General features: G+C 41.1%; 1 protein-coding gene across 7 annotated transcripts in view; it reads left to right on the forward strand.

Moving 5' to 3' along the window:
* The window catches only part of NCOA3 (nuclear receptor coactivator 3), a 140,672-nt gene that overhangs the window by 110,099 nt on the left and 7,645 nt on the right, over positions 1 to 22,928 (forward strand). For 6 of the 7 annotated variants that reach the window (XM_028121883.2, XM_028121886.2, XM_028121887.2 and 3 more), the window contains 13 exons: positions 523 to 697; positions 1,084 to 1,272; positions 1,441 to 1,542; positions 5,660 to 5,800; positions 6,069 to 6,216; positions 7,396 to 7,787; positions 7,966 to 8,834; positions 10,033 to 10,168; positions 11,629 to 11,823; positions 12,194 to 12,442; positions 12,542 to 12,668; positions 14,086 to 14,257; positions 21,905 to 22,198. In XM_028121883.2, coding sequence (XP_027977684.1) covers positions 523 to 697; positions 1,084 to 1,272; positions 1,441 to 1,542; positions 5,660 to 5,800; positions 6,069 to 6,216; positions 7,396 to 7,787; positions 7,966 to 8,834; positions 10,033 to 10,168; positions 11,629 to 11,823; positions 12,194 to 12,442; positions 12,542 to 12,668; positions 14,086 to 14,257; positions 21,905 to 22,198 — 3,189 coding nt within the window. The remainder of the gene's footprint in view (positions 1 to 522; positions 698 to 1,083; positions 1,273 to 1,440; positions 1,543 to 5,659; positions 5,801 to 6,068; positions 6,217 to 7,395; positions 7,788 to 7,965; positions 8,835 to 10,032; positions 10,169 to 11,628; positions 11,824 to 12,193; positions 12,443 to 12,541; positions 12,669 to 14,085; positions 14,258 to 21,904; positions 22,199 to 22,928) is intronic. The other variant, XM_088026787.1, reaches the window with a different exon arrangement.

Here is a 22,928-nt window from a genome sequence, read left to right on the forward strand (position 1 = left end):
TGTCTTAGTAGGCTAAGCCTGCCATAACAAAATGTCACAGATTGGGTGGCTTAAACAACAGAAATTTCTTTCTTTTTTAAGAGCGAGAGAGCAGGGGAGGGGCAGAGGGCGAGGAAGAGAGAATCTTAAGCAGGTGTGGATCCTGATGCGGTGCTCGATCTTACGACCCTGAGATCATGACCTGAGCTGAAATCAAGAGTTGGACACTTGACTGAGCCACCCAGGCACTCCCAGAAATTTATTTCTTAAAGTTCTGGAGGCTGGAAGTCCAAGATCAAGTGTTGGCAGGCTTGGTTTCTCCTGAGACCTTTTTCCTTGGCTTGTAGATGGTTGCCTTTTCCGTATGTCTTCACATGATCTTTCTCTGTGTATATGCATCCTTAGTGTCTCTTTCCTTATATATGAACATCAGTCCTATTGGATTAGAGCCCTATTCTTATGAGGGTTAGGGCTTCAGCATGTGAATTTTGGTGGGGATACAGTTCAGTCCATAATAGCCAATATTAACATATCCCACTTTAGGCATTGGATGGTTTCCTGTTTGTGGTGAATCGTGATGGAAACATTGTATTTGTGTCAGAAAATGTCACACAGTATCTGCAATATAAGCAAGAGGACCTGGTTAACACAAGTGTCTACAATATCTTGCATGAAGAAGACAGAAAGGATTTCCTTAAAAACTTACCGAAATCTACAGGTAGTCTTTTAATGTGTATTTTCTAAATAAGTTAAAAAAACTTATCTTCTTGACCATTTCTTAGAAAATTGTACATTTTGGGAGGTAAAGTGATCAGCCTTGTGCAGAAAGGCAGGTGGTTAATAGCAAAACTTTCAAAAACGACCTCGGTGAATTCAGAATTTGGTGCACATTTCATGGGGCCAAAATATACAGTGAATTACAAAATGGTGAGCTTTCTGTTGAAATGGAGGTTATTCCAATATTATATATATTGCCACTGTGAAATGTCTGTAGAAATTACTATGGAAAACATAGTAATGAGAAAATACAGCTTAAATTCTTGATGATAGTCACAGATGGAGTTGCCAGCTTTTTAAAAACTTTTTTCCTTTTGTTTTCCAAAGTTAATGGAGTTTCCTGGACAAATGAGACCCAGAGACAAAAAAGCCATACATTTAATTGCCGTATGCTGATGAAAACACCGCATGATATTCTGGAAGACATAAACACTGGTCCTGAAATGCGCCAGAGATACGAAACAATGCAGTGCTTTGCCCTTTCTCAGCCTCGAGCCATGATGGAGGAAGGGGAAGGTAAGATTGACCACATGTTTGAGATATCTGCCAAACAGTGGACAGATTTGTAGTTCTGTGATTTCCATTGTTGTATTCATTTACTGAATTCCACATCCTTAGTTGCCTGTTGAATAGACTTGTCCAAAAGTTAAGTATAATCCTTACCTGGTTAAATTTTTATTGTAGATTTGCAATCCTGTATGATCTGTGTAGCACGCCGCATTACTACAGGAGAAAGAGCATTTCCCTCAAACCCTGAGAGCTTTATTACTAGACATGATCTTTCAGGTAAAGACTTGGTGTATGTGTGTGTGTATACATTTTGTTCATTGGAGAGTTTTATAAAAGTTTACTATTTCTTTCTTTCTTTTTTTTTTTTTAAAGATTTATTTATTTATTTTGAGAGAGTGAGAATGAGAGAGAGAGAGAGTACATGAGAGGGGGGAGGGTTAGAGGGAGAAGCAGGCTCTTCGCTGGGCAGGGAGCCCGATGCGGGACTCGATCCCGGGACTCCAGGATCATGACCTGAGCTGAAGGCAGTCGCTTAACCGACTGAGCCACCCAGGCACCCAAAAGTTTACTATTTCTATGACCTGCACTATCATGTAAGTGCCTACACCCACTGTCATGAATGCTTTGCATGGATTATTTATGTTTCTTATGCAACTCTAAGATTCACTAAGACCCCTGGCATTTGTGTTGGGTATATTTGACATTTAAAATCCCTCAAATAAATAAAAAATAAATGTAGAGGCACCTGGCTTTCTCTCCAAATAGGATTTCATGTCAGAAGTTAATATTTCTTTCTCTTAACTTTAAACCCATTTTTCATAAATAAGTTTTCAAAAATACAGGTAATTTAATGAGAATTACTGGGAGTAATTCTTAATATCAACATGAATTTGAGTTTTGGTTTTTTTTAAGATTTTACTTTTGAGAGAGAGGGAGAGTATAAGCAGGGGGAGCAGCAGAGGGAGAGGGAGAAGCAGGTTCCCCGTTGAGCAGGGAGCCCGACGTGGCGCTTGATCCCAGAACCCTGGGATCATGACCTGAGCCAAAGGTAGATGCTTAACTGACTAAGCCACCCAGGTGTCCCGAGTTTCAGTCTTGGTCTGCCCTTTTTTGACTATGGGAATAAAGAATTAAAGCCAGTGTAAGTGTTAAAGCACACTGATGAAGTTAAATGTGGTGGCAGTATTATCTCTATTTACCTTCAGGGTTACTCTTGGTATCATCTAACCCTGAATGGTGATGCCAACGTTTGTCTTCTAGGCACCATCTCTAGGCACCGTCTCTGAGATGAGGAACTAGGGCTGGTGACAGATGGGTTGGGTTACTTGTCCAAGATCCTGGCTAATAAGAAAGAATTTGCTGCTGGATCTGCCTGATGTTGAAGTCTGTACTGTTTTGTTTTGTGTCTACCATGTGGACCTGCAATAAATAATTTGATAAAATGGAGTAGGTTTAAATAAACATCTAACATACTCTAGCTATTATGTGTGTACGTATGTGTGTATGTGTATATATGTTATCTACACATAACGTACATAACAATATTTTACTGTTTAAAAAAAAGCTATTTTTGTAGTTATCAGTCATTTTATGCAGGCTCAGTTTCCTGTCTTGAGGCTGCTTGAGATTAATTTTCACAGACGAAACAATAGCAAAAATGTTCTTTGTATTCTTAGTCTTTTTACACTGATAGAGAAAAATTTTTTCCAATATGAAATAATATTTATTTACTTACCTTGAGATCGTCAAACCTGGTAACAGGAATTTTTACCTTCTAAAGTGGTTCTTTCTCTGTATCTATTATGATTTGGCAGGTTAAAGAACAATACTTCACATTTTGTAATAGAAAATGCTAAATAGAACAAAAAAGGAAAATACTAAATAGAACATCTTTAGAACATCTTTATTCAAGTAGTTTAGTGACTAGAACCTTTAAAATGATCTCATTAATGTTTTCTTTTATTATAAAAGCAATACATACACATTATAAAAGTTAGAAATTAGCAAGCAGGAAAAATCAAATAGTTCATCACATATTTTCCAGTTGCTACCTGTTCTTTCATAGGAGGTTTGTTGCACTGAGAGCAGTACTGTTTTTGGAGAGGTTTTATTCTCTGTCCCTGAGGTAAACTTTTTCTGAGCATCTGTTTTGTGTTTGTCATCTGGCTCTTGGAGCTAAGCTCAGGGGAGGTGCTTGAGGACAGAACATCCTTATTCTGGGCGCAGCACATAAACATTTACTCTTTCCTGGAATGCATTTGTCCCTCCTTTGTAGGGTTGTTCCCCCCGCCCTCCCATCATTAAGGTGTGTGTGTGTGTGTGTGTGTGTGTGTGTGTGTTTTAATATGTCATTAAAGGTCTGAATTTTAAACAGATTCTTAGACTGGGGCCTCTGTTTGTCAGCTCATCTGCCATTAGTGCCTTTGTCATCCCCAGTAGCATTTTTAGAACTCTGTTTTACCATGTGAAGCTGTATGAGTTTTCCCAATCCAAACTTGCTTTTCTTCAGCGTTTTAACTTTTTTGACAAGCACCATGGAGAGGACAAATAGATGAGGAGAGATATAGAAAAGGCTTTCGAATCTGTTTGGAATCAAATTATTGACTACTTCTTTTAAGTCATTTGTCTGTACCTCTTGGGTCAGGATTTCTATCACCTTCCTGATTTGGGGGACCCTGTTGGTGCTGAGCATAAAAGGTCATCTGGATCTGGGTATTGCATTTTTTTAGTAAGGCCTTTGCAGAACAGACAAAAACAACCATTGATAGTCTTGACAGCAACATGAGCTTTCAATCATAATCTGACATTTTGTGACGAGGGAGCATAATTTGTTGTGGATATCCATGTCCCGAATGTTGATCACACAGTTTTTGCCCAGGGCATCCTCAGTAATTATTTTGAATTTTTAAAATGTGACTTCAATATTCTGCAGATCAGCAGGGCTCACTTCAAAAGCACAACTCTTCAGGCCATCAGAGGCAATTTTGGTCCCTTTGACAAAGTTCTTACGAATAATGTTTTTGGATTATTCTTTATATGGAGCATAGCTGGTGCTTTCTCCTCATCCCACTCTTTCTTTGACAGTGGGTCAACTACTTTCTTCTTGGCTCCTTTTTTAAAAAATATTTTAAAATTTATTACTGTTATTATTATTACTATTTAGAGAGAGAGAATCTTTTTTTTTTTTTTTAAAGGAATTTTTTGGGAAGATTTTATTTATTTATTTGACTGAGAGAGAGAGCACAAGCAGGGGGAGCAGCAGGCAGAGGGAGAAGGAGAAGCAGGCTCTCTGCTGAGCAGGGAGCCCGATGTGGGGCTTGATCCCAGGACCTTGTGATTATGACCTGAGCCGAAGGCAGCCGCTTAACCGACTGAGCCACCCAGGTGCCCATAGAGAGAGAGAATCTTAAGCAGGCTCCACACCCAGCGTAGAGCCTAGCACTAGGCTTGATCTCATGACCCTGAGATCATGACCTGAGCCAAAATCAAGTTGGATGCTTAACTGACTGAGCCACCCAGGGGCCTCTCTTTTTGGCTAGTTTTTGCATTTCCCTGGTGTACTGCTCAGAAAGTGTGAAAAGGCATAGCTGTCCATTTTTTAAGGACCATCTTCATGAAACCTTGAAACCTATGAAATTCATAGCATTTTCTTTTGAAGATTTCATTCATTTATTTGACAGAGAGAGAGAGAGACAGAGAGGGAACACAAGCAGGGCGAGTGGGAGAGGGAGAAGCAGGCTTCCTGCTGAGCAGGGAGCCCAATGTGGGGCTTGATCCCAGGACCCTGGGATCATGACCTGAGCTGAAGGCAGACGCCCAATGACTGAGCCACCCAGGTGCCCCTTCATAGCATTTTTGAGTTGTATAAATTGTATAGTCAAATACACTAGAGACAACTAGTTAAGCAAATGTTAAGCAAAAGTCAGAAACTTCCAGAATTGTAGAAATGAATATTTGGTTAACAGTCCTGATTTAGATTTTAAGTGTCCAAAAATGCAGTCACTTCTCAGATGGAAAGAATTGTTTGTGCTAGCTGTGTAGGCAGGTATTTTCATAGTCTTCAGATGTCAAATGTCTTCAGATGAACAATTTTAGTGGTAGGTGTTGTTTTTTCCTTTAAGTGAAAATGAACGTAAGGTTATCTGGACACGTCATATTCTGTACATTCAGAAAGTGAAAGGAGTTTTGTGATACTCTTACGTTTTGTACAGTAGAACATTTAACGTAAGAGTGTCTTGTAGGACTATGTCCTTAAAAAGAAAAGTTCTGGATATAGGAGAGAAAGTGGAGAAAAGATTTAGTGTCTTTATTTTATTCTTCAGCACTATGCCATTCATGTGCAACCAGTAAATACTTGTGGGTTGGATTTAAATCTTTATTTTCTGTTTAATAGGAAAAGTTGTCAATATAGATACAAATTCACTGAGATCCTCCATGAGACCCGGCTTTGAAGATATAATCCGAAGGTGTATCCAGAGATTTTTTAGTCTTAATGATGGTCAGTCATGGTCCCAGAAACGTCACTATCAAGAAGGTAAAGAATTTTGAGTTTGCTTCTTGGTCTTGTTACTGTGTTTGTGTACCATAAAGGATTAAGTATATACGTGGCTGCTTTTGTGTGTGGGTAGGAAAGTGATTCTTGAGCAGTCTTCGTTTCGCGTGCTTATAATTTTGGTGCAGGTCCATTCTTTTCACTGGATTTTGAAAATGTGGCCCTTGAAGTACATTTCCTTTCTCTCCTCTCTTATATGTATCTATTTAGTCAATTGTAGTCACTAGTGATGGCATATTTTCCCCAACAGCTTATATCCATGGCCATGCAGAAACCCCAGTGTATCGATTCTCATTGGCTGATGGAACCATAGTGACAGCACAAACCAAAAGCAAACTCTTCCGAAATCCTGTCACAAATGATCGGCATGGCTTTGTCTCAACCCACTTTCTTCAGAGGTAATGATAGATTACTGGGTCTCCTCACATTAAGTGCAGCAGTGTTCTCAAGGTGCTTTAGTATTAATTTAAAAAGGTTTAACGAGAAAAAGCAGAGACATTGGATTTGCTGAAGTGAGTTTAGATTCCTGGATTGTTGCACTTATTTTACTTATTTATTTTTTAAAGATGTTATTTATTATTTAACAGAGACACAGCGTGAGAGGGAACACAAGCAGGGGGAGTGGGAGGGAGAAGCAGGCTTTCCACTGAGCAGGGAGCCTGATGCGGGGCTTGATCCCAGGACCCTGAGATCATGACCTGAGCCAAAGGCAGACACTTAACGACTGAGCCACCCAGGCGCCCCTTATTTTACTTATTTTATTTTATTTTTTTTAAAGATTTTATTTATTTGAGAGAGAGAGAATGAGAGAGAGCACGAGAGGGAAGAGGGTCAGAGGGAGAAGCGGACTCCCTGCTGAGCAGGGAGCGCAATGTAGGACTCGATCCCGGGACTCCAGGATCATGACCTGAGCCGAAGGCAGTCGCTTAACCAACTGAGCCACCCAGGCACCCTATTTTACTTATTTTAATGTGCTGCCAAAGCGAGCATATATTTTTAAGATTATATTATTATGTGAAAATGAAGGTTTGTTCATTAAATAATTACTTCCTAGGAAAGCTGGGGAATGGGAAGGTTAGTGGATAAAAGAGTGTAAAAAATCTGACTACTGCTGTTACCTTTCATTTCTGATGATATGTTTACGTTGCTTCTAGTGATTGAATTTGAAATTTAAAAGTAGACTTTAAGAAAAAAAGATACTATTGCTGTTGCTAATGGTAAATGCGCAGCACATGGAAGAGCAGAATATTCATGCGTTAATTATCTTGAGTAATTTGCACTTACCTCCAGGTTAGCCCCTCGAGGTGGGGCAACTGTAGTAAACTGTGCTGCGAGCCCAGCGACCATAGTTCTTGGCCCTTCATGGTGCTGTGCTTGTGGTCACTCATTTGGATTCTGTGGCATATTAAAAAATACGTTACTGGGTTCATAACTGATCAATATTTAGATTGGAATTGACACTAAGTATTGCCTAGGATAAACTCCTGGGCACTTATTTCATCATTTAAAAAAAAAATGTGAGTGCTTTAATGCATGCCTGTAATATTTTAGTGAAAGTTTGTCCTCTTTCTTTGCAGGGAACAGAATGGGTATAGAGCAACCACGAATCCTGTTGGACCAGGCATTAGACCTCCAGCAGCCGGATGTAACAGTTCGGTAGGCGGCATGAGTATGTCGCCAAACCAAGGTTTACAGATGCTGAGCAACAGGACCTATGGCTTGGCTGACCCCAGCACCACAGGGCAGATGAGTGGGGCTAGGTACGGGGCCTCCAATCCCATAGCTTCAATGAACCCTGGGCCAGGCATGCAGTCACCATCTTCCTACCAGAACAACAACTATGGTCTCAACATGAGTAGCCCCCCACATGGGAGCCCTGGCCTTGGCTCCAACCAGCAGAACATCATGATTTCTCCTCGTAACCGTGGGAGTCCAAAGATGGCCTCACATCAGTTTTCTCCTGTTGCAGGTACTGGTGTAGGCATTTCCTTTTCTTTATGTCTTCTTCCTCAGTAATTCTTCTCTTCTTGCTCTGTTGTAATCCTTGTAAAGTTTGTTCATTTTATAAAAAACTCTGAAGAGTTCAGTGACATTTTTGTTACAGCATCCAGTAGTTAATTCTTTCCCTTATTTCTCTCCCAATCCAGGTGTGCACTCTCCCATGGGATCTTCTGGTAATACTGGGAGCCACAGCTTTTCTAGCAGCTCTCTGAGTGCACTTCAAGCTATCAGTGAGGGTGTGGGGACTTCTCTTTTATCCACTCTGTCTTCACCAGGCCCCAAATTGGATAACTCTCCCAATATGAGTATGAGCCAGCCAAATAAAGTGAACAGTCAGGATTCCAAGAGTCCCTTGGGCTTGTATTGTGACCAGAATCCAGTGGAGAGTTCAATGTGTCAGTCAAATAGCAGGGATCACCTCAGTGACAAAGAAAGTAAGGAGAGCACTGTTGAAGGGTCAGAGAATCAGAGGGGTCCTCTAGAAAGCAAGGGTCATAAAAAATTACTGCAGTTACTTACCTGTTCTTCTGATGACCGGGGCCATTCCTCCTTGACCAACTCCCCCCTGGATTCAAGTTGTAAAGACTCTTCCATTAGCGTCACCAGCCCCTCTGGGGTCTCTTCTTCCACCTCTGGAGGAGTGTCCTCCACATCGAATATGCATGGGTCACTGCTGCAGGAGAAGCACCGGATTCTGCACAAGTTGCTGCAGAATGGGAATTCACCTGCAGAAGTAGCCAAGATTACTGCAGAAGCCACTGGGAAAGACACCAGTAGTACGGCGTCTTGTGTGGAAGGAAATGTCAAGCAGGAGCAACTAAGTCCTAAGAAGAAGGAAAATAATGCACTTCTTAGATATCTGCTAGACAGGGATGATCCTAGTGATACACTCTCTAAAGAACTGCAGCCCAAAGTGGAAGGAGTGGACAGTAAAATGAGTCAGTGCAGCAGCTCCACCATTCCTAGCTCAAGTCAAGAGAAGGACTCTAAAATTAAGACAGAAACAAATGAAGAGGTAATTTGTTTTTCTCTATTCTAGCTTAGTCATTGTGTTTAATCATTGCATTTCTGTGTTAGAAAGACCATGTGTTATATGCAAAATCTTATCTTCTGTTTTAGGTTTATGTGATAGAAGTTACCCTTGAGCTGTCATTTCTGTATAATTTTTTGGGCATCAGTAAAGTGTATTTTTATTTATTTATTTTATTTTTAAAAGATTTTATTTATTTATTCGACAGAGAGAGAGACAGAGAGGGAACACAAGCAGGGGGAGTGGGAGAGGGAGAAGTAGGCTTCCCGCCGAGCAGGGAGCCCGATGCAGGGCTCGATCCCAGGACCCTGGGATCGTGACCTGAGCTGAAGGCACACACTTAACCGACTGAGCCACTCAGGCGCCCCAGTAAAGTGTATTATGATGCAATTTGGAAATACCAGATGTGCGTGTTTTAAAATGTGACTCTAACTCGAACCAGTTGGTAGCCAGTTTGAAAATTTTCAGGGGGGTTTTTATTGTTGGAATGAGCAGATTGGGTCTTTTAAAGGGATAGTAGAAAGAAACGGGGAAAAATTGTATTAAGTAACTGATTTTGATTTGTACCTAAAAACAAATTTCGTACTATATGTGATCTCATTCTGTATAAGGGTTTCCCATACTGCTTGAGGATCACTCTTCTGGGAGACTTCACCTGAGAAAATTAAAGTCTTGGGGGAAGTCTTACTGTTAGGATGTCTGTTTAATTTTGTTTAACCTAGTGCTCTCCAAACTGTGGACCAAGAACCGTTTTTAAAACATGCCTATGAATCTCTTACTGAACGTCAGCTTGTTGCCTTTATTATTAATCACACTTGTTTTCCGAAGGTAGGTGTAGAGGCAGACCTCTCTGTCAACTAATGATCCTGACATTAGCTGGAAAATATCCTACAGTTTGAGAATTAAAGTTCTAATGCAGATTAAAAAAATGCCCCTTCGAAAGCACTTCCAAACCCAGAGAATTTATTTCAGTACACTGGTCTAAGTCTCAAGGAAGAAGATTTGGGGGTAGGGGTCTTAAGAAGCCAGACTTTAAGTTGGACATTACTATTTTAGGTAACTATTGTATTTTACTTATTCCTATTTCATTTGTGTTCTTCTGATGAATATGTTTATACCTATGTATCTAGTAATGTTAATGAAAAAAAATTAATACAGGTTAATTAAAGAATTTTTTTTCCAGGGATCTGGAGACTTGGATAATCTAGATGCTATTCTTGGTGATCTGACTAGTTCTGACTTCTACAATAATTCCATATCCACAAATGGTAGTAATCTGGGAACCAAGCAACAGATGTTTCAAGGAACTCATTCTCTGGGTAAGAAAGAACTAGGTTTTATTCTTGCTGCCTTTTAAAAATTTCTGCACATTTGTATGTACAGTTACCCCTTGAACAACACTGGTTTGAACTGCACGTGTTCACTTACACACGTGGATTTTTTGGATAAATACAGTACTGTAAATGTATTTTCTTATGATTTAAAAACAACAACAACAACCCCCCAAAAACCCAAAACAAAAAACAAAACGCAGGGCTTGAACTCAAACCCTTGAGATCAAGACCTGAGCCGAGATCAAGAGTTGGACACCTAACTGACTGGGCCACCCAGACCCACCTCTCATGATTTTCTTGATTTCTCTAGTTTAACAATACAGTATATAACACATGTAACATACAAAATATGTGCTAACTGACTTATTGGTAAGTCTTTTGGTCAAAGTAGGCTATTAGTAGTTAAGTTTCTGGGGTCGGTAGTTACATGGACCATGTATTGGGAGCTCAGTGCTCCTAACCCTGTGGTGGTCACGGGTCAGCTGTACTCTTAGAATAAGATGGGAATCTGATTAGCATTTTTAGCTTCAAAATACATATCATGCCTCTCAGAGTTTGTTTTTTTTTTTTTTTAATAATTCATAGTGCATATGTTTTAAAAAGTTTCCTGGACATTTTCCTGTTTCTTAAAATTTCCTATTTCTAACTAATATGCCAGTAATCATGGAACTTCTAGGAAAATGTTCATTTTTGGTTGCTCCAGATGAGTGGTAGCTACCAGAGCATATATTTTTGTTAGGCACAGAGACTTGAATTAAGCAGCTAAAACTGTAGATCGAAACTTCTCCTGTGACACTTGTGGAACCTTGTCATTTAGCTGTGAGTCTTTTCTTCTTTTAGTGTTTGTTGGTTCTCTCCCAGCCTCTCTTCCACAGCTGTGTGGTTTCCTCATTCATCAGTTTAAGAAGGGTATACTACAGGTATTGATTGAACAAGAAAAATTCACAGTTATCAGGAATGGTGGTTACTCACTTTCAGTGGCACTATTTCCTAAACTGAAATGAAATGGGTAGTCCAATCAATCAGATAAATTGGAGAAAGAAAAAAGGGGGAAATACCATATTTCATTCCTTGTTTGATTAGAAGGCAACTTATCTAGTTACATTTAATTTTAAGTTTTAAACAGAATCCACTTAAGTACATATAGGGAAGAACCTCTAGGAGTTTGAACATTGATAACATTTTCAATATTAAGTGAAGCAGAGTATGAATGACCATGTCAGGCTGTGGAACAGTACATCAGCCAACACTGGGACTCTTGTTTCTACTGTATTTGGAATATGAGGCTTTCTTCTTCTTCCTTTTTTTTTCTTCCATACTTAGTGTTTATTTTAGTAAGAAAGACATTCTTGTGTGGGTGGTATTGGTATTCATGTACTGTGTTTGATTACTTAATGTACTGAATCATCAGGATTTTTATGTGTTGTGCATCTGTGTTTCAACAGGTCTGAGGAGTCCACAGTCTGTGCAGGCCATTCGTCCCCCATATAACCGAGCAGTGTCTCTAGATAGCCCTGTTTCTGTTGGCTCAAGTCCTCCAGTAAAGAATATCAGTGCTTTCCCCATGTTACCAAAGCAGCCCATGTTGAGTGGGAATCCAAGAATGATGGATAGTCAGGAAAATTACGGCTCAACTATGGGTATGTTATTTCTAATCAGTACTTATGATTAAAATTTTCTTTTGGGTAAAGCAAATTTAAAATACTTCAACCCATTTAAACAGTTGGGATTAAATAATAGGTTTTTGAATAACAGCATAATATTTCTTTCACGAGTTTCCTTAATTTATTCTACATCTTGGTTATTTTAAACTTTCAGGGAAGCTAGTTGAATACGTGGCAACAATTGCCTATCAAAAATGTCTTAAAAAATAAATGTCTCAATAGTTGGCCAGCCCTATTCTTCGGAAGACAGCACTTTTTTGGTCAAGTTTGCGTGTAATGACTATACTTCTGTAAGAAGGATTTTAGTATAATATGGGAAAGACATAATCATTTCTACCTGTTTTAGGTGGACCAAACAGAAATGTGACTGTGAATCAGACTCCTTCCTCAGGAGACTGGGTCTTACCAAACTCAAAGGCCAGTAGAATGGAAACTATGAGTGCCAACTCCATGGGAAGACCAGGCGCAGATTATAATGCTTCTTTACCCAGACCTGCAGTGGGCGGCTCGATGCCCACCTTGCCTCTGCGGGCCGGTAGCATCCCAGGGGCGAGACCAGTGTTGCAGCAGCAGCAGCAGCAGATGCTTCAAATGCGTAAGCATCCCCTCCATAAAAAAAAGAAAATTAGATGATTTAGGGTAATCTTGGCTATTGCCTTCTTTGAAAATGTATCCCCTCTTTTTCTTCCTCCAGGGCCTGGTGAGATTCCCATGGGAATGGGAGTCAGTCCGTATGGCCAGGCAGCACCGTCTAACCAACCGGGTTCCTGGCCAGATGGCATGTTGTCCATGGAACAGGGCCCTCATGGGACTCAAAATAGGTGGGGCTTTGTTATGTGACTCTGTTGAAAATGCTAGCATTGGATTATCTAGACGAGGGTCAGAACACAGGAGCAGCCCTGAAAGAGAATGAGGAAAACTCACTGTGATTGAGGTGCTTGGCTGCCATCTGGGCATTTCTTGTCTGACTATGTAAAAATCGAGGCGAGGCAGCAAGTCAGCAAGGAGGAGACCGCTTCATTGCTTAGCTATCAAGACCAGTGAGTGCTCAAACTGGAGAGGATAAATTACCACCAGTTTGAGAAGATAAATGGTGTTCAGAGGGTGAGCCTCAATTTTCTGGCAGATTAATTTTTAAGGATTTGATAATTCTTTTCTAAAATTATTTAAAACATTTCAGGGATGGTGAGAGTGAACTGTAGCACTCTGTTTTTGTGAAAGAAAGATGTGGATTATGTCTGTATTTCATTTTTATTTAGCTTGGTCAGTAACTCATTTGCATGAAAGAAGCCACCTGTAAAAGTCAAGTCTAACTTGAATTCTTTAATAGATTAAGCAAAGAAAAAATGAATCGAACTGTTGAGTAGACAGTGGCATAGCTATGTGAGTTTATTAGCTTGAGTGCTTCTCTACTCAATGGAGAACAAACAGTCTCATGATGGAATTTTTTTCTGAGGCAGAATGAATACCTGGTCCTGTGTCCTCCTTATGTGTTGGAGGGCTGTGGCACCTTACTGTGGGTGTATGGAGTTTGTGTTATACTTGTTCCTACGTGAGCTCTGTGGGCCAAGGATAACAAAGTTATTTTGGCAGGTCCCAGGCTCAGTTTGCTGATAGTTCAACATTTCTGTGTTGGGTTTTTTTTTCCCCTGGTCCTTTGTTGATTTCTTTCTCTTTCTCTCTCTCTTTTTTTTTAAAGATTTTATTTATTCATAAGAGAGAGGGGCAGAGGGAGAATCAGGCTCCCTGCTGAGCAGGGAGCCCGTTGTGGGACTCGATCCCAGGACCCTGGGATCATGACCTGAGCCGAAGGCAGACGCTTAACAACTGAGCCACCGAGGCATCCCTTTGTTGATTTCTTCAAGTTAACAAATATCATAACTACTACTACTTCTGTTCTTGTACTAGCCCATCCCCCTCAGCCTCTGCTATCCCTCACATGTCTAGGGATCTAGTAGTTACATTTTGGTGGTGGGATTGTAAATTAAATATGTGTAAGCTAGGTGTGGTGGTTGTAAGATGGCCTGGCTCAGTTTAAAATGTGGGCCTTCAATTTAAGTTGGTGCCATTTGCTCTTCTCTGTTACTTGGTTTATTATTTGTACTCGTCATATTTAAGTTATTATTGCACATTAAAAATGTGCGTGGTTACTCTGTGTGTGTGTGTGTGTGTGTGTGTGTGTGTGTGTGTGTGTTGGAGGAAAAGCAGCATTGACATTGATTGCAAATCTTTTTTTAGGCCACTTCTTAGGAATTCCCTGGATGATCTCCTTGGGCCACCTTCTAACCTAGAAGGGCAGAGTGATGAAAGAGCATTGTTGGACCAGCTGCACACTCTCTTGAGCAACACAGATGCCACAGGCTTGGAAGAAATTGACAGAGCTCTGGGCATCCCTGAACTTGTAAACCAAGTAGGTGGCACTAACACGGAAATGGAGGTATATGTGTGCGCACTCTCAAATGAGCATGTGTGTGCGCACATCCATGAAGCCATGCACATGAATGCCTGTCTGGGAGTCTTTCCTATTAACTTGAGTTACATCACTACATTCATGGAGGCCAGTATTACATTTAGAAATCATACTGCCAGCAGCCTACTGTTTTAGAAAGCTATCCAATTTTAGGCAGCTATAGAAATGATCCAATAAAATCTCTATGTGGTTTTATTTATTTATTTATTTACTTACTTATTTAAAGATTTTATTTATTTGACAGAGATAGACATAGTGGCGAGAGAGGAACACAAGCAGGGGGAGTGGGAGAGGGAGAAGCAGGCTTCCCGCTGAGCAGGGAGCCCGATGTGGGGCTCGATCCCAGGACCCTGGGATCATGACCTGAGCCGAAGGCAGACGCTTAATGACTGAGCCACCCAGGCGCCCCTTCTATGCAGTTTTAAAAATGCTGCTTTTTACTTATGTTAGTCGAATCCTCATTTTTATAATTAACTCTGTTTACTACCTGGCCAAGCAGTATATACTCTGAGGAGACAAGCTTTTTTTTGTGTCAAACAAAACCCCTTTACAGTAGTGAATATGAAATATGAACATCTCAACAATAGCATCTCTCATTCCCAGTTACCTGTGCAGCCTTGTGAAAATATGTCATTCACAAACCTGTGTTTTTGAAACATAAAGAACTGTGTGTGTGTGGGGGGGGGAGGACAGTGTATAGATCTATGTACTCAGTGATAATTAGGCAAGATTCTCAGGGGGTTACACAAAGGATCATACTCCTCTGTGGCAAACACTGCCACAGAAGTTTGTAAAGGGTGGGTGGGAAATGTAGAGCAGTGATGATGTATGTCTCTAGCAATACCATTTTCATGCCCCTGGTGCTGCAGAAAGGCGTCTCACCTGGCTGAGGGTGGATGTGAGGGCTACACAGAGACCGATAAGCTTGAACTACCCCTTAAAATTTTATTTAAGCCGGAAAGAGCTTTCTCTGTTCTAATGATAAAATAGTTAATGATCATTATGTAAAGTCTGACAATGACAAAAAAAAGGTACATATCAAAAAAATTAAAAATCCTCTTTAATCCCTCAGTCATCTTTTTAAATTTTTTATTTAATTTTTTCCCCCATTTTTTAAAGTAATCTCTACGCCCAACAATGGGGCTCCAACTCATAACCCCGAGATCAAGAGCCACAAGCTCCATCAGCTGGGCCAGCCAGGTGCCCCTTAGTCCTCTTTTTTTTGTTTAATATATACGTCTTTAATTTTAATAGGCATATAGTATCTACTAAATAGAACACAATTTATTTAACCGGTAATCTACTGATGAAATTTAAATTGTTTCTAAATAATTATCATGAACAATTCTATGAATTACTCCCATCTTGTTCACTTAGTTTTTCTTACCTACAGTCTGAGAGAAAGATTGATTGGGTTAGAGAGAGTATATATTTTAGAGTTTTGTAGGTTGTTTTCCTAAAGGATTGTACAGCTGCTTTCCCACACAGAGGCTGAGGATTGGGGTTCCTGACCCTCACAAGCTCTGTGCTGTGGCCCAAGTAGATGAAAGACCCACAGTGTGGACAAGCAAGTGATGAAACAAATACTGAGCATGATTATTCTTTTAAATCTTTTCCAGTCTGATTGGCAACAAAGATGCTTGTTTTATTTTTATTTTTTAATGATTTTATATTAGTAATCTCTTATACCAATGTGGGGCTCGGACTCACAACCCCAAGATGAAGAGTCGTGTGTTCTTCTGACTGAGACAGCCAGGCACCCAGAGATGCATGTGTATGTGTGTTTTTTTGTTTGTTTTTTCCCAAGAGGGAGAGAGGAGGAGCCTGGGAAGAGCAAAGGGAGGAGAGAGACTCTTTTTTTAAAAATTTTTTATTGTTATGTTAATCACCATATATTACATCATTAGTTTTGGATGTAGTGTTCTATGATTCAGTGTGCATAACACCCTGTGCTCCACGCAGAACGTACCCTCTTTAATACCCATCACCAGGCTAACCCATCCCCCTACCCCCCTCCCCTCTAGAACCCTCAGTTTGTTTCTCAGAGTCCATAGTCTCTCATGGTTCGTCTCCCCCTCCGACTTACTCCCCTTCATTCTTCCCCTCCTGCTATCTTCTTCTTTTTTTTCTTAACATATATTGCATTATTTGCTTCAGAGGTACAGATCTGTGATTCAACAGTCTTGCACAGTTCATAGCGCTCACCATAGCACATACCCTCCCCAATGTCTATCACCCAGCCACCCCCTCCCTCCCACCCCCCACCACTCCAGTAACCCTCAGTTTGTTTCCTGAGATTAAGAATTCCTCATATCAGTGAGGTCATATGATACATGTCTTTCTCTGACTTATTTCACTCAGCATAACACCCTCCAGTTCCATCCACGTTGTTGCAAATGGCAAGATCTCATTCCTTTTTTTTTTTTTTTTTTTTTTAGATTTTATTTATTTGTTTGAGATAGAGAATGAGAGATAGAGAGCATGAGAGGGAGGAGGGTCAGAGGGAAAGGCAGACTCCCTGCTGAGCAGGGAGCCCGATGTGGGACTCGATCCCGGGACTCCAGGACCATGACCTGAGCCGAAGGCAGTCGCTTAACCAACTGAGCCACCCAGGCGCCCGAGATCTCATTCCTTTTGATGGCTGCATAATATTCCATTGTGTATATATACCACATCTTTTTTTTAAAGATTTATTTATTTTTTTGAGAGAGTGAGAATGAGAGAGAGAGTACATGAGAGCGGGGAGGGTCAGAGGGAGAAGCAGACTCCTCGCTGAGCAGGGAGCCTGATGTGGGACTCGATCCCGGGACTCCAGGATCATGACCTGAGCTGAAGGCAGTTGCTTAACCAACTGAGCCACCCAGGCGCCCAGTATACCACGTGTTCTTTATCCATTCATCTGTTGATGGACATCTTGGCTCTTCCCACAGTTTGGCTGTTGTGGACATTGCTGCTATAAACATTGGGGTGCACGTACCCCTTCGGATCCCTACATTTGTATCTTTGTGGTAAATACCCAGTAGTGCAATTGCTGGATCGTATGGTAGCTCTATTTTCAACTGTTTGAGGAACCTCCATACTGTTTTCCAGAGTGGTTGCACCAACTTGCATTCCCACCAACAGTGTAGGAGGGTTCCCCTTAAGGAGAGAGACTCTTAAGCAGACTCCATGCCTAGTTTGGAGCCCAGTGTGGGGCTCGATCTCACAAGCCTGAGATCGTGACCTGAGCTGAAATAAGAGTCAGAGGCTTAACTGCCTGAGCCACCCAGGCGCCCAAACATGCTTGTTTTAAATTGTATTTTGTTGATTTGCAAGATTGAACATATTTCATGTTTTTTGGTCATTTATATGTGTTTTTAAAGTAGTTTCCTGATGGGGTTTTTGTTTATCTGCAACTGTTTTATGCAGGTTTATTTATTGACTTGTTGATTCTTTCATTTAACAAATACTTGTCTTCTGTATGCCAGTTAGTCTTTTTTTTTAGAGGCTGAGGGGCAGTAGTGAACAAATTAGTTTCTGCTCCCAAAGCTCAGAGTGCCGTGGAGCAGGTACACATGAGGCAAGGAGCCACCCGGATGGAGGCAGACATGGTGTGGTGGAGATCAGCAGGAAGGACCTGCAGCATACAAGGACCTTTTGTTAGGGTGGGGGCTGGTGGTGTCAACATTTTTCTCTAATTTTCTAAATTATTTTCTCTGAAATAATTTCTTCTATCTGAGCTGTGATTTGAAGGCTGTTTACTTGTCTAATATATTTGAATAGTTTTCCCAGTTTCTTTTTAGTGGGGGACTTGTTGTGGTCTTATTCTTTAGTTTAAAAATGTTTGTGTTTTCAAGTCCAGGATGATGAGATAAAGAATTACTGGGGACTGGGGTGAGTAGTCAGGAAAGCTTTTTTTGGGGAGATGACATGTAAGGTGACATTTGAAGGATGAGATGGAGCCAGCTCGGCAATCAGCTAGGGGAAGAATGTTCCAGAAAAGGTACAGCTAACTCAAAGGCCTCAGGCAGGGAAGGGCGGCGGGGTGGGGGGGGTTCTACCAAGCGACTGAAAGTTCGTGAGAGCAGAGAGGGATTTCTTTGAGACGATGTTGGAGAAGTTAAGCGGAAGCTGGTTCCACAAACCATCTTATGGAGTCTGGAATTTTTCTGCTATATAGGGAAGCCATGGAAGATTTTAAGCTTGCTTTCCTTTTTTGTTATGGTTAATTTTTATTTTTAGCCGAGTAACTTGTGTTTGAAACTGTAAAATGGTACAAAAATAGACTTTTTGAAGAATCACACGCATTTGCCCCACTCAGAGATAGTGAAACTCAAACTATTTTGGGAATATTTCTAAGTACTGTGAGTATGCAGCTATTCTTCATCAATTTCAGTCTGTATCTGTTGATTTCCTGGTGCGATAGCTGACTGTGCATTCATTGTCTCTTGTCTGAGAACCTGGGGTCAGGTATGCTCTGGAATTCAGGAATTTTTGCATTTAGAAAGATAAAATGGTGCATATATGCCATTTATTTTGTGGTACCCCTGGTGTAGTTTTGAGCAAAACTCTCATTTTAGGCATGACGTTAAGTGTATTGGGCCCTTGTGTGTCTGAAAATATCTTTATTCCTCCCCCTGCATGTCTGGCTGTGTATTAAATTTTGGGTTGAAAATAATTTCCTCTTAGAATTTTGAAAGAATTGTTCCACAGTTTTTTGGCATGCAGTGTTGCCATGGACTCATATTTCAGTCTGATTCCTGCTCTTTCACGTGCTACCCATTGATTGTCTCTGGAATTATTCAGGAACCTTTTCCTTCTGAAGTTGCATGAAACCTCCTCATGGTGTGGGTCTTAACGCATTCATTCTGCTGTATGTCAGATGCACAGAGACTCCTTTTGGTTTGGTGGCATTTTTGTGTATCATTTCTCTTTTTTCTTTTTAATTAGTGAGTTTTAATTGCATTTATTGGTAATGGGGGCTGAATGTTTTTTTCTTTTTTAAAAAATTTTTTTAGGGTTGAATATTTCTAAAGCTTATCAGACATGTCATTTGGTATCATTTCTTTAATCATTTTATCTCCTTTATTTTCTTATCTCTTTGGGATGTCTATTGACATGTTGGGTATTACACTGAGTCTGTGTTTTTTAATCTCTATTTTCCTTGTTTCTGAGTTACTTCTTACTTGTTTGTGTCCCTTTCATGTTGGAAGCTTTCACCATCACATATCTTGCAAATCCTTGACTGTCTTTATAAGTATGATGTATTAAAAAGAACCAGTCTTCACTGAAAGCATTTGATGGGGGGCTAGCCCTTTTATTTCAGGACTCCCCAAATTGCAACATGTAGAGCTGTTACCACCTCCTCTTCTACTCATACCTTATAGTTTTCCTTGCCTGGGAATTTTTAATTACCTGGCTGCATTTTGGGAGCTGGGCTGGGTAGGCAAGTTGATGATATAATAGTGTTAAGATATAAAATTATAAAATATAAATATTTTACTAGAAATTATAAAAAGATTCCTGTTTTCAGCTTCTGCCTACTCTTACCTCTCTGCTCTGCTTGGTGTCCCAGAACCGAGGTAGTTGAGGGAGGAAGTAGGTAGAAGGTATAGCTACACGGCTGTGCAGAATTAGGGAGCAGGCTAGGGGCTGGGAGGTAGCTGCTCCCCTGCTCTCCACTCAGATTCCTAACCAGCCACGTTTGAGCACTTTGCCTGACCCTCTACAGCCCCAGTGGAGTCTGTCATTGGCTCCGTGGGAAACATTTGCTCGGCTCTTAGATGTTTTCCTCTATAGGCACACGGGTCTCAGCTTCTCTACTTTCTTGAGTTGGTTGCTCCTCTCTTTTTCTGTCTTTCAAATGCCTGTTGAAATACTTTGTTGCCTTTCTTATTCTCATTGTTTTGTGGATAGATGCTACCTTTTATTTATTTATTTTTAATAAGTAACTTTTTAAAAGATTTTATTTATATATTTGACAGAGAGACAACAAGAGAGGGGACACAAGCAGGGGGGAGTGGGAGAGGGAGAAGCAGGCTTCCCGAGCAGCAGGGAGCCCGATGCGGGGCTCGATCCCAGGACCCTGGGATCGTGACCTGAGCCGAAGGCAGACGCTTAACCGAGTGAACCGCCCACGCGCCCCTAGATACTACCTTTTAAATTCTTTGCTATTACTTTAATAGAGTTAGCAAGAGAAAGGAGGTAAACATGCACGATTAGTCCATGTTTAACTTACAGTGTGATTTACTTTATAGAAAGAGATTTCAGATTCCTGTCTTGAGAAGGGAATTAGAATGATGGGCCAGAGCAGATGCATAGAACCATTTACTACAAGAGTCCAAGAATGTGTCTTGGAGAGGGTCATAGCAGCGGAATGGAAGAAGGGAAGGCAGTGCGATATGTCATATGGAAGAAAAACTGACAGGACTCGGTGGACACACACACACACACACACACACACACGGAGACTGTGAGGAAGAGAGCTGGCTTTAGTTCTGGGCACCTGGTGTTGCCATGTTGCCATGAGGGAGGATTGGAGGAGAATCCGGGTCTTTTGGGGGAGGGGCTGTTGGGAATCATGACTTGTATTTTCTACACGTGAACTCTGAGATGCCGGTGACATCCAGGTGAAGTTGTTAAGCAGGCATTTGCGTAAGCAGAGTCAGAACTCCGAGACACTTGAACTGGAGACGAGTTTGGCTGTTGTCGCTAGTAGACGAGAAGACCAGAGTAGAAGATGTAGCTAGAGAAAAGAAGAGGGGCCTAGGACTGGACCCTGCTGAACACCTGCCATGCCTCCGAGGAGAGGTCAGAGAGGCGGGGAAATCGAGGGTGGGGTCACTGTCACAGGGACGTGATGTGTGTTTTGGGGCGAGACTGTTGCCTGCACACGTGAGCTGTGTGCCCGTGGATAAGAAAGTAAGGAACGCAGTACCTGACAGGCTTTTCTTGTCTCAGCATGGCAGGCTCTTCCCTTCTTCGGAATATTTGTTTTCACTGTTGTTCTGTTACCTGTTCGACTTCACTGCATACAAACCCTTTGCATGTAGAGAAGTGATGCCAAGCACATAGCAGGCACTTGATAAATACTTGTTGAATGAATGGGTTTCTTAATAATTCCTCCAGCCATACAAACAGTAGTGGATGGCCACCTTTAGGTTTTGTTTGTACAACTAGTAATACGCTTCGGGGGATATGAGTTTATGTTGGTTTCCCCGGTCTCTTCCAAAATCACCTCTGATCACCATCAAAATATTCCTATACTAATTATATGAGAATTAATTGATCACAATTTTAATTAGTTTTTTTATACTTGGCTTTGGAGGTCTGTGTTGGTACAGAAATCTGGTCTGTAACAAATAGCATTTCTCCAGGTACTCTCTGTCTGTGTGAGACTCTGTGCTAGGCACTAGGACACATTTGTGAAAACATGGGTCATGGTCTGTGTTCTCATGGAACTTGAGACAATAAACTTGATTTTGCTTTTGGAATTCTGTGGCATCCTTGTTTGCATGTATTGACTTTATTTTTTACCTTCTTGGAGCATTTGATTTCTGTTGCTTTCCAGATGTACTTTACTGTTCATTTATGTGTTTGATGTTTAAGGGACAAGCTTTGGAGTCCAAACAGGATGCTTTCCAGGGCCAAGAAGCGGCAGTAATGATGGATCAGAAGGCAGCATTATATGGGCAGACATACCCGGCACAGGGGCCTCCAGTGCAGGGAGGCTTTAATCTTCAGGGACAATCACCATCTTTTAACTCAATGATGAATCAGATGAACCAGCAAGGCAATTTTCCTCTCCAAGGAATGCACCCAAGGGCCAACATCATGAGACCCCGGACGAACACCCCCAAGCAGCTCCGGATGCAGCTTCAGCAGAGGCTGCAGGGCCAGCAGGTAAGCAGCCTCGAGCTCGCCTCAGCCAGACGTGCCTTCCCTCTGGATGCCTCCTGTTTGATTGGTTGTCAGGCTTTGTTCCTCAGGGCTTTTGCCACTGCCTCTCTCTCTCTTGTCATCTCATACTCTTTTGTTTTGACTTTTGTGTAACGTTTGTACAGGTGGTTCCTTGTTAGGGAGTGGTCCTGCTGGAATTGGTCAGGTCCTCCTTACCTTTTGATAAGATTATTCTGTTGTACAGGTTAAAAGGTGAAAAATGTCCGAGGGGATGGCACTTGGGGGAGAAAAGTATTTCTTGATGGCTTAGAGGTAGATGATTTCTATTTTTAAAAAAGTCCTTAATATTCATACCAGATACTTAAAACTTATTATTGATTTGAACATTCTTTTTATGGAACCTCTGCTTGAGCTCTCTCTCTCTCTCTCTCTTTTTTTTTTTTTTTAAAGATTTTATTCATTTGAGACACAGAGAGAGAGAGAGAGAGAGCGCATGAGCAGGGAGAGAGGCAGAGGGAGAAGTAGGCTCCTCGCTGAGCCAGGAGCCCGATGTGGGGCTCGATCCCAGGACCCTGGGATCATGACCTGAGCCGAAGGCAGACACTTAACCATCTGAGCCACCCAAGCGCCCCAAACTTGAGCTCTCTTAATATTCTAAACTAAGAGTTTGCTTTTTTACTGTTTCCTTAATCTCCAGCACATCTTTTAAAATTTAATTATTTATATTGTTTAT

This window comes from Eumetopias jubatus, unplaced genomic scaffold, assembly GCF_037043125.1.
Source record: "Eumetopias jubatus isolate StellerSeaLion01/CBP00866 unplaced genomic scaffold, mEumJub1_p1.0 scaffold_9, whole genome shotgun sequence".
Taxonomy (NCBI): domain Eukaryota; kingdom Metazoa; phylum Chordata; class Mammalia; order Carnivora; family Otariidae; genus Eumetopias; species Eumetopias jubatus.